At 39.7% G+C, this 12438-nt stretch overlaps 1 protein-coding gene across 1 annotated transcript in view; it reads right to left on the bottom strand.

Moving 5' to 3' along the window:
- Window positions 1-709: 709 nt before the first annotated feature.
- LOC309555534 (cytochrome P450 2C29-like) overlaps window positions 710-12438 on the bottom strand; it is a 73374-nt gene continuing 61645 nt past the window's right edge. The window contains exons 8-9 of the mRNA XM_082257601.1: window positions 9128-9269; window positions 710-940 (exon numbers count right to left, since the gene is read on the bottom strand). Of these exons, the coding sequence (XP_082113727.1) occupies window positions 744-940; window positions 9128-9269 (339 nt within the window). The 3' untranslated portion in view covers window positions 710-743. The remainder of the gene's footprint in view (window positions 941-9127; window positions 9270-12438) is intronic.

Genomic DNA, 12438 nt, shown 5'->3' with positions numbered 1-12438 from the left:
TTTTACCTCTGCAAAGGGTATGTTTCTTGTTAGCCAGGCCCTTGCCATTACTTGTTTTGCAGCCGTGAGAGCATAAGTCATTAGGACAAATTGAGTTTTGGATATCCCCTCAGATGTGCAATTGAGTAGGGCTTCTGATGGGTCTTGCATGAGATATAGTTGGAAATGTGTATGTAAAAGTTGTTTATATTATATTTTAAACTCTGGGGGTCTATATTTACCATGGTCTATCACACAATATTTCTACATTAATCCAACAGGATAGGTTATTCAGTGACATTACAATATTACACATGGTGGGAATATACCATATTGCACCATATTTTTAACCTGGTTCCATAGAGATATACAAGGAATTATCCTTGTTTAGCTCTAAGGTACAATACTTTAATATTTGCCATTTGGTGCAAGTAACATAGAGTGAACATTTCATTACAGTATTAACATTTTTGTCTGATCAATGGACAGATTTCAGGACATCCACAATTTGACTCTCGAGGAGCAGAGTGTAATTCAGTTTTGTTATTAATTGGTAATGACAACACTTCATATGTGTATTGTAAGTAACTAATTATATGTGAGAGGGCCCAACCAAATTTATTAATATTGCTTTTAATTAAACCTTTTAGACAGATTATAACAAAACAGGCAAAAGTTTTTATTTTGTTCTGTATTATTATACTTGGGTATTAGGGTCCTTCACAAAAACCCCTAAGATACTCCTTTCATAAGAATGTCACAGGTTACTTGGTGGGTAATGCTCGGGGCACGACACACAGCTGAGCATTAGACATAATGTCAACTTTGTTAGCATGAAGCCATTTGGAGTCCCGACGCTCAACTCCCAGGGGCAACTTGAGGGTGAATTTCTGGAGCAGAGAAGAGATGAGAAGGAAGAGCTCCATTTTGGCCAAATTCTCTCCGGCACAAACACGCTTTCCTGTAGAAGAGTTGAGGAAAATGGGGCAGAGCTATAAATCCATACAAGCAACATGGCTGTTTTTATTCTATTTAAAATTTTATCAAACACATCCAAAGGATTTGCCTAACCTAGAACAGCAACACCTATTTACAACCAGTGTTATTCTGATATGTGTTAGCGATAATGTGCACAAGGTTGGACAAGACAACTCAGGAGTGAATCTCTGGAACATTCTATGGATCGACCAATGTCCTCCATCTAATTATTAATACAAATAGTGCAGCGCTAAAATCATAAAAGCCAAAATGTATAAAATCAAATAAGAAAAAATTGATTATATACTGTATATATATAATAGTCCCAGGAAACAGCACTCCAAAAGGAAGAAGCTAAGAGGTCATGCAAGGAGACAGGGGTGACTTGAAAGGATGAATGAACACACTTCACACCCCAGGTGATACAGGGATCTCCTTACCAGAATGACAGGACCACCAAATTATAAGTGGTCAAGCAGGCATCTAATCAAATACAGGAAGGAAGCTGTATGGGACTCCAGATCAAATCTTCAGTTAATACATAAAGTAATCCCCAGATACTCCAGATGACAGTAGGCAAGGAAGGCATTCTATTCCTCACTTCAGCAGGCTTCCTTGATCCTAAGCAACTGTTCCTCTTAAGCCTCTTCTCTACGGAGCCCTGTCACACACTGATGTCATCAAGTACAATGCAGGACTAATACAGCAAGGCTCCACCCAAAACCCTGAGTATTAGAGCTCTGGTACAGAAAGTTAGATCTTGGCTCCTCTTCAGCAGTCCCGGCCAGGCTCAGCACCGGCTCCTGTCCTCGGACCCCGGTCTCTATGGACACAGACACATCACACTGATCATCTAACGTTCTGTACCAGAGCTCTAATACTCAGGGTTGTGGGTGGAGCCTTGCTGTATTAGTCCTGCATTGTACTTGATGACATCAGTGTGTGACAGGGCTCCGAAGAGAAGAGGCTTAAGAGGAACAGTTGCTTAGGATCAAGGAAGCCTGCTGAAGTGAGGAATAGAATGCCTTCCTTGCCTACTGTCATCTGGAGTATCTGGGGATTACTTTATGTATTAACTGAAGATTTGATCTGGAGTCCCATACAGCTTCCTTCCTGTATTTGATTAGATGCCTGCTTGACCACTTATAATTTGGTGGTCCTGTCATTCTGGTAAGGAGATCCCTGTATCACCTGGGGTGTGAAGTGTGTTCATTCATCCTTTCAAGTCACCCCTGTCTCCTTGCATGACCTCTTAGCTTCTTCCTTTTGGAGTGCTGTTTCCTGGGACTATTATATATATACAGTATATAATCAATTTTTTCTTATTTGATTTTATACATTTTGGCTTTTATGATTTTAGCGCTGCACTATTTGTATTAATAATTGTTCTTTTGGAAGCTTGTATATTTCCAAGTGCTAGCGGCTTCCCTCATTAGCGCAGTGTTACATTTTCTGTTTTATATTTCCTCCATCTAATCAGTCTCCAGAAAGGTCAGTTTTGGAAAAGGTACATTCAGCTAGCAGAAGCAAATTTTATGGAGGCCACTTTGAATCACAGACTTATGGATTGAAATTTGGGGAGGTCGCTACAGAGCATAGTCTGGAGATTAGATCTTGTGTAGGCTACTATGGATCACAGAGTGGGGACTGGATTCTTTGAAGACCACTATGGATCACAGACTGGGGAATTGGATTCCATGGAGGCCATTATGGATCACAGACTGGGGAATTGGATTTAATGGAGGCAGATGTCAGGAAAGGCTTCGCCATAGTATAGATGTTTTTCCAGGCGCACACGTATGTGAATGCGTCAGCCAAGAATGAGCCGAACAGATGTGGGCAAACATGCTTCCGATTATTTCTGTCTACTACTTGTCCTGACCCCTTAGCTTCACCCCAGATTCTGTCTCTGCCTGCTGCACCTGTTGATCCAGCATCCATTTCCGACTCTGCCTGCGACCTGACTATGCTGCTGTCTGCTGCATTTTTCTGATCTGTCTGTCAGAACCCTTGCAGCTCGACCTGATGCGTCCATCACTTTCTCCAGAAGAACGCTTACACCGTCAACAAAACAATCTCTACCTCTACTGTGGAGAAGCAGGTCACTATGTGCGCAGTTGTCCAGATAAACTGCGTAAGTGTCTCTCCATCATCTCAGCAAATCAGACGGCTTTGTCAGCCAGCTCGGTTCCTATTGCTCCTATCTCCTTCCAGCTTCCAGGAAGAATTTTGTCGGTAATGGCAATTATTGACTCAAGAGCTTGCAGTTGCTGCATCGATTTGACCTTTGCAGCTCAACAACGTATTCCTCTACAGTCTAAAAAACAGGGACTTACTGTATTCCTGGCCGATGGGTCTTGGGTGAAATCTGGATTGGTGATGAAAGAAACTCCATCTTTGCTAGCTATCACCTCTACCAATCATAAAGAACTCTTACGTCTAGACGCAATTTCTTCACCTCTGTTTCCTATCACCTGGGGCCTACCGTGGCTGCAGGCCCACAATCTGCAGAATGATTGGAAGTCCTGTAGTGTCAAGTTCCAGTCACCATACTGCCATGAACACTGCTTGTCAGAGCCAGCTGCGTCACCTTCTACCTTACTATGTATGAACATTGATGCTGAACTCTGCCAAAGGGTGTCAAAGGCTTAATCATGAATACCTGGACGTTTTCAGTAAACGGGGAGCAGACATCCTTCCCCCACAAAGATCCTATGATTGCCCCAATGAACTTCTTCTGGGGGCCGAAATTCTGCTTGGCCGGATCTTCCCACTATCTGAAAGGGAATTGGGGGCTCTGAAAGAATACATCAACGAGAACCTTCAGAAAGGGTTCATCTACCCTTCTACTTTACCTGCCAGTGTGGGAATATTCTTTGTGGATTATCATGTCCTAAATAAAATCACTGTGAAAAATCGATATCTCCTTCCCTTGGTACCAGAACTCTTCCAAAGACTTTGTTCTGCTACTATCTCCACGAAATTAAATTTAAGAGGAGCTTATAACCTAATCCGTATCCGGGAGAGGGATGAGTGGAAGACCGCTTTCCATACCCGGTTTGGCCACTATGAGTACCTCATCATGCCATTCGGTCTATGCAACGCACTGGCCGTGTTTCAACATTTCATTAATGGCCTTTTTAAGGACTTTCTGGATATTTTTGTCATCGATTACTTAGATGACATTCTCGTATTCTCTGTTTCTCTTGAAATCAACTGGGGACATGTCAAGAGTGTCCTCTGCCTACTCCGCCAACATGGACTCTATGCCAAGCATGCAAAGTGTGAGTTCAAGCAGCAAAGTATTCAGTTCACTTCATCATTTCTTCCGGAGGGATCGAAATCGATCCGCAAAAAGTCTCTGCAATTCTGAATTGGCCAGCACCCCCAAATAGGATAAGGATCCAGCAGATTGTGGGGTTCGCTAGTTTTTACTGCAGATTTATTAAGAACTTTTCATCTATTGTCATGCCCATTACACAGCTCACCAAACAGGGAATTCATTTTCACTGGTCTCCTGAGGCTCAAGTTGCTTTTGAAATGCTAAAAAAACAGTTTACATCCACTCCTGTACTCATGTAAGTCATCCAGATCCAACACTGCCTTATATCGTGGAAGAAGATGCTTCAGAAACCGCAGTCGGAGCTGTTCTGTCCCAGCAGAGAGGAACTAAAATCGCAATGTAAATCCTCGTAACATTAGTAATGTTTCAAACCGGTAAGATGGCCGACTACTAAGCGTGGCTATGTCACGTGAACAGACTCCGTCTAACGCATTTTGTCACACACAGGCTTTATCAGGAGCATGGTCACGCATGTACAGGTTGCTATATATACAGTATATGTTAAGGGCCAAAAGTAGAAAAAAGCATAATAGCCGTGCCCTGGAACCCGGAAGCGGGCAAACATCACTGAACCGGAAGTGATGCAATTGCATTCCAACAGGAGGAAGTAACGCATTTAGATGAATTTCGTGAGGACTTCGTTCCAATGAAAGGAAATAGCAGACCTTATGATATCGGAAATGTAACTCGAGTACTCAATTATGTACCATGATACAAAAAAAAGCTGAAACTAATTAGGAAAAAAGGTTCATATTTTCATTAAAAAAATTGTGCACAGAAATAAAAGTTCCTATGTGACATCGCCATTATGCATAAACCTGCAATGGACAGGCAATGGGGGATTCCACTCATAGTGGCATCTAGTGGTTTGGAAACATTCACAGTATATTAGTACAACAAAAAAGTTATAAATATCCCAAAAGCTTAAATTGTAGACATCCTAAACATAGACAATGTGCCTTAACCTACAATCTAAGAGGAAAAATTCTCATAGAAAGTGGGTAAGTTTCAAATTCATCAAATAAAAAAATGTAAAAATATATATAACATGGGTGGAAAACTCAATATAACCCCAACAAGTGATTGCAAGGGTTTTCAACTGTTTATAAAGGCGTTAATATCCCACTCTATATTTAAACTGTGAGGCCTATAAGTTCTCAACCAAAAAATCAATTTTGTTTCAAGTTTTTTAAATTTCCCTCCTTGTATGGCTACCTCTCCAATGGGGATTATATTGGTCTGTAGCCATTAAGGAAATACCTTTTTGGATTTCTACCATGATGGGAGTCAAAATGTTTAGAAAGGCTGTGTCTGGGAAAGCCTTTTTTTTGTTGCTAATATGTTCTTTCATTCGCACCTAAAAGGTGGGAATTGTACAGCCAACATATTGTAGCCCATGGGCAGGTGGTAAAGTACACCACATTTTTTGATGAACAATTAGAAAAGAGTCAATCTCATATGATTTGAAAGTGGCATTAGACTGAAAGGATGTATACTTTCTATCCTTAAGACAGCTGGTCTGGCAGACAACACACCTTCTATAAGGATAAAACACCTTCATCTGGTGGAAAAAAAATACTTTTCTTGAGAGGATCAGTTACATTGGGGGCAATCTGCAACCTCAAGGGGGCAACACCCCTAAATACAACTGCTAGGACGTCTGGCAATCCTGGGCCCAAAGCTCTATCGTTCCTGAGAACGCCCCAATATTTTTTAAGTATATTTTTAACAACAAAATGTTCAGTGGAATATGAAGCAATAAAATAAAAGTTTGGGAAAAATCTAGATGAATGGTTATTCACTCTCTCAGTGGGAGGAGCTAGAATATAAATGCTATCTCTATTATCTACTTCTTGAATAACCCAATCCATCTCCACAGAGCCATACCGTTTTTCAAGTCACTAATCTGTTATTCTATACCCTAATATTAAAATCTAAATAAATGTATCTCTTCCTTGCTCATCTCATGTTGGAGAATAATCCCACAGTCATTACAATTAAGCTGACACATAAAACCATTTAGGGATTCCGCATTGCCATCCCATAGGAGGACGACGTCATCAATGTACCTCCTCCAGAGAACCGATTCAGGTCTCCGGGGGGGCATCCACCATGGCTAGAATGTAGCTCTCTTTCCACCCATACTCTTTTAGTAAATTATTTAGGCGTTTGAGTGGAAAGAGAGCTACATCCTAGCCACGGCGGATGTGGCTTCTCTTTACACCATAATTTCCAACCAACATGTAAGGGAAGCCGTGCAGTATTTCATTGGCAGAGATTCTTCTCTACCTCTCCTACAGCAGGAGTTTATTTTACAGCTACCTGACTTTTCCATGGGAGACAATTATTTCTGGTTTCAGTATTTCTATTACCTGCAGTGTCATGAAATGACTATGGGCGCAAAATTTGTGCCAAGTATGGCTTATTTATTCATGGCTAAATGGAGGGAGGATGTTATTGATGCCCCCTGGAGACCCGACATTGATGATGTCCTCCTCCTATGGGATGGCAATGCAGAATCCCTAAATGGTTTTATGAGTCAGCTTAATAGTAATGACCGTGGGATTATTCTCCAACATGAGATGAGCAAGGAAGAGATACAGTTTTTGGATTTAAACATTAGGGTACAGAATAACCGATTGGTGACTTCCACCTATTTCAAGGACACCGATCATAATGGTTTCATTGACGTAAACAGCTGCCACCATAGGGCTTGGCTTAAGACTGTACTGAAGAGTCTGTTCCTATGTTTAAAAAAGAATTATTCTTTTCATGAGGATTATCTGCAAGAGGCGCATATTTTGTAAAGACGATTCCTCGAAAAAGCTATGACTCTGTGGAGCTGGATGGGGTCATTCAAGAAGTAGATAATAGAGATAGGATTGATATTCTAGCTTCTCCCACTGAGAGAGCAAATTACCATTCATCTAGATTTTTCCCTAAGTTTTCTTTTTTTACTTTGTATTCCACTCAACATTTTGTTGTTAAAAATATACTTAAGAAACATTGGGGCTTCCTCAGGAACCATAGAGCTTTGGGCCCAGTATTGCCAGAAGTACCAGCAGTCGTGTTTAGGAGAGTTCCCCCCTTGAGGTTACTGATTGCCCCCAATGTAACTGAGTCTCCCAAGAAAAGTAGTTTTTCCATCAGATGAAGGGGTTTTAACCCTATAGAAGGTGCGTGGTCTGTCTAATGCCACTTCCAAATCATATGAGATTAACCCTTTTCTAACCTGTTCATCGAAAAATGTGGTGTACGTTATCACCTGCCCATGTGGGCTAGAATATGTTGGCCGTACTATTCGCACCTTTCAGGTGCGAATGAAAGAATATAAAAAAAGGCTTTCCCAAACACAGTCTAAACATTTTAATTCCCATCAAGGTCAAAATCCACTATACTATATACCAATATAATCCCCATTGGAGAAGTAGCCATACTAGACAAAATGGATTTTGTGGATGCAAACTCATAGGCCCCACGGTTTAAATATAGAGTGGGATATTAACGCCTTTATAAACAACAGTTGAAAACCCTTGCAATCACTTATTGGGGTTATATTGAGTTATCCACCCATGTTATATATATATATATTATATATATATATTTTTTAATTTTTGATTAATTTGAGATTTACCCGCTTTCTATGAGAATGTGTCCCCTTAGATTGTAGGTTAAGATTGTCTATGTTTAGGATGTCTACAATTTAAGCTTTTGGGATAATTATAACTTTTTTGCTGTACTAATATGGTGTTAATGTTTCCAAACCACTAGATGCCACTATCAGCATTCCCCATTGCGGGTTTATGAATAATGGCGATGTCACATAGCAATTTTTTTTTTTGTACACAATTTTTTTAATTAAAATATGAGTTTTTTTTCCTAACTAGTTTAAGCTCTTTTTTATCATGGTACATAATGAGTACTTGCGGAACATTTCCCATATCATAAGGTCTGCTGTTTCTTTTCATTGGAACGCAGTCTTTACCGAATTTATCCAAATACGTTACTTCCTCCTGTTGGAACGCAATTGCATTACTTCCGGTTCAGTGATGTTTGCCCACCCCCGGGTTCTGGAGCGCAGCTATTATGCCTTTTTCTATTTCCGGCCCTTACCAAATATATGATGTCTGTGTGTGAAGAAACGCGAGGGGAGGAGTTTGGTCACGTGACATTGCCATGCTTGGTAGTCGGCCATCTTACCGGTTGGAAACATTGCTAATGTTACGAGGATTTACATGCGAATTTAAACTACTATGTTTGAATATTCTGGCTTCTTATTTTTTTAAATAAATACTTTATCAGTAATACTGCACAATGAAGTCTATTCTTGCCTATTCCCATATGCTTATGCTGTGAGAACCTGTCCATGGTGGATCGTGTTAGTACTTAAGGATTTTTTTATTCTTACATGTGTGGAGAGCTAGAGTTGAGTATTTTCAAGCATATTTGGCTACTTTTGATTAAGTAGTCCACCTTTTGGAGTAAGGGTCAGTGTGAACTTCTCCTATTGGTGACTGATCCTTCCCAGCACCCTTTTGTGTGGATCTGCACTTATTGGACTTTTATATGAGATGTTTTATTTTATTTTTAAACACTTGGACTATTATTAGTGTACAAGTGCTGCATTTATGTTATACTATCCTTGTTTTCTATACCAGGAGAATCGTGCTAGCATCTTTGCCATACCATTTGTAAACTTTGTAATTTTATTGAGCTGGGGTGATTTGTTTTTTTTTTTTTTTTTTTTTTTACATAGTAATAATTTACATAGTAATAAAAAAAACATGTTTTTTTATTACTGACAGAATCATGTTGTGGATTTCTCACCAGCTGAGAACGGCATGAAGGCTACCCGATTGCGGAACTGGCCCTCCTCATTCAGGAAGTGCCCAGGATTGAACTGTTCCGGTGTCTCCCATTGAGAAGGGTCATTAAGCACCGATGTCAGGAAAGGAACGATGATGGTGTCCTAGTAAAGGAGAGCAACAGAGACATTAATATACATTATACATGATATGTCGATAATAGCCCTGGGGTTATGGCTACCTACAGCGCTTGCTAAATGTTTTCAGCTCAAGAATATGCTTCAATGATTATCATGTGACTTGTTCAATCAATATTTAAGGTGCGAAGTGCAATAAATAAATCACTGCTATATAAATAAATTAAGTGGATGTACATCAACTATATAGTGAGCTGAATAATAACTGCAATAATGGACGATATACACATCAACTGAATAAATAAATATCCATTACAATATTCCAATATAATAAATACATTGTGTAAAATATATAGTGATGGAAGATTATAAAATTATAAGTGCAAGTGTCCCATTCGTGTTATTCCAAGTCCATATATAAAGTGACTGTAGTGAGCAGAGTTCAAAATGATTTTTCTTTGTGTAAAATATGCTCATCTGATACAATCAAAGTGCAGGTACTCAGTGTGGATCTAACCCAATCCGCTTTGTGACATGTAAGTTGCACAGGTTCCTCTCCACTGTGGTATGGTTAAAGTTGGGTAACTTACCAGATGTAGTGGGTCTCACATGCCTTATAGCATTAAGACCACTCACGCTTGTTTGGCCCCCCAGGCCAGGGTGGGTTTCCCCATGGCGCTCCGATGTAAGGGTAATTGTAGATTTCTCCTTTCCTCTCCCCGCATCAGTGTAGGGCCAGGGTATAAAAAAGAAAATACTCCGGATAGTGTAGTAAGGTTAAAAAGTTTATTTCCCATCCATGGGTAAATTTTAAAAGCAAGTAGGTGTGCGGTAATCGTGATAGTGTAAACTGGTACAAGCTACATGCAGAGTGGCGAGCGGAGATTCCGGCTTGCTTTCCACCTGCAGAGCTGGCGTCACGCCGTGCGTTCCAAACTTACGCGCTTCGCCACTTCCTGTGACGTCTTCAGAGGTAGGAAAGCACGTATTGCGGTATTCATTTATATGCGGCAGTCGCCGCCCCTCACTACGCCCTATCACTTCATTCCCGGAAGGGATGGGATACGGGAATGTCGCCACTGCTCCAACAATGCATCGTGAATCCCCGTGTCACCCTCCGTGTTCTTGGGGAAGGAAAATTCATAACATATGCTGGCAAATTAAATATGCAAAACGTATCATTATCCTCTCTGGTGGTATATGTAGCCAATTTTAGCATGATCACTGCATTAAATAAGTACAATAAATAAAATAGATAAGGTAAAATAAAATAAATTCTCATGTCATTATGTATATACTCATATTAAAGTGCTTAGCAAATGAAGTCTACAAAAATGTATCATTATCCTGTCTATTGGTAAATAGTGGCCGATTTTGGCATGATCGGTGGATTTAAGGAATACAATTAATAAATAAGTAAATATTCATCATCATTTGCATATACAATAATAGATTAAAATAAGAGATATTTGTAATTGGCTAGTGTATGGTTCAATATTAATTCTTAAATAAATTTTAAATAAAATATATAAATTATAAAATTCATAGTAAATACTTTCTTTATTAAAAGAATAGATATATCTCAACTACTCATCATATGATCACTGGCCCAAAATAACTGTATTGCCCCAAAGATGTTCTGTATTTTATTTCTATTTCAGCAACAGAGAATGTTAACGTTCTCCTGGAATCTTTTCATCAAGATCTTTGTTTGTTCCTCAAATACCTCCTTGTTTCCGCAGTTTCGTTTGAACCGCATCATTTGACCCTTAGGTATTCCCTTGATCCAATTTGGGTGATGGCAACTGTGGGTTGGAATGTAGCTATTCCTGTCCTCCAGGGAGGAGAGAAAGGAAGAGGAAAGAAGAGTAGGAAGAAATCCAAAGCATCATCTAACCAACTCTTCCCTCCCTATAGACCTGAGCGTCTGATCCCAGATTGCGCACCCCCCCCCCATCCTCCACTCAGACACCCCCGATCACTAGGACCGTTTGCGTTCTGATTGTTCAAAGGGAAAACGGCGCTCGGGAGAGGTCACAGCTGGGCATTGCTGTCAGTCCATTCTGGGACCAACCTGCCCCCCCCCCCGTGTCATCTTATCGCCCAAAGTATGGGGAAGTAATTTACAAAAGCGTTAGGTTGGCAGAGAAGTGCGGAGTATACCTGCTATACAGGCGATTTTAAGGTGGATCCTTCAGGAGGGCTCAGACACACTCTGGATTCTGATTATTGTGTAACAATTCTGCTTGCATTGACCCCCTATAACCAAGGGGTCGGTGCCTTCTGGTAAGCATTCCCACACACTGGGTGTCCATGTGGTGAAGGGAATGAAGATTTTTTTCATGTGGAAGAATCATCCTTTAGAGACTGCACCATTCAATTTTATTTCCTGTTGGTCTATGGGACTTTATCTATGATTCACTTATTTATTAATTGTTGATGCACTTTATATTTGTCAATGCACTTATTATTTAAGATTCTATGGATTTTCAATATATTGTATTTATTATATAGTGCACTTTAGGAGAGCGCAGCTCTGTACACTTTAGGTGTATTTTCTTATCACAGTGAAGAGGAACCTGTGCCACTTACATGTCACAGAGCGCATTGGATTAGATCCACACTGAGTACCTGCACTTTGATTGTATCAGATGAACATATTTTGCACAAAGAAAAATCCTTTTGAACTCTGATCACTACAGTCACTTTATATATGGACTTGCAATAACCCAAATGGGACACTTGCACTTATAATTTTATAATCTTCCATCACTATATATTTTGCACAATTTATTATATTGGAATATTGTAATGGATATTTATTTATTGAGTTGATGTGTATATTGTCCAGTATTGCAGTTATTATTCAGCTCACTATATAGCTGATGTACATCCACTTAATTTATTTATTTTGCAGTGATTTATTTATTGCACTTAGCACCTTTAATTTTGATTGAACAAGTCACATGATAATCATTGAAGCATATTCTTGAGCTGAGAACATTATTTAGCAAGCGCTGTAGGTAGCCATAACCCCAGGGCTATTACCGACATTTCCTATTTTTCCAGTCTATAGCTGCTGCCTCAATTCTGATATACTATTCTAACAAATATTATTACACACCTATAGGCGTGGGGGATATACTATTAGTATATTTTTTTTCAATTATACATGATACATTATACATGAGTACAA

This window comes from Pelophylax lessonae (assembly GCF_965119305.1).
Source record: "Pelophylax lessonae genome assembly, chromosome: 5".
NCBI lineage: Eukaryota > Metazoa > Chordata > Amphibia > Anura > Ranidae > Pelophylax > Pelophylax lessonae.
Note: the sequence above shows the minus strand (reverse complement) of the source record. Positions and strands in the feature narration are given on the sequence as shown.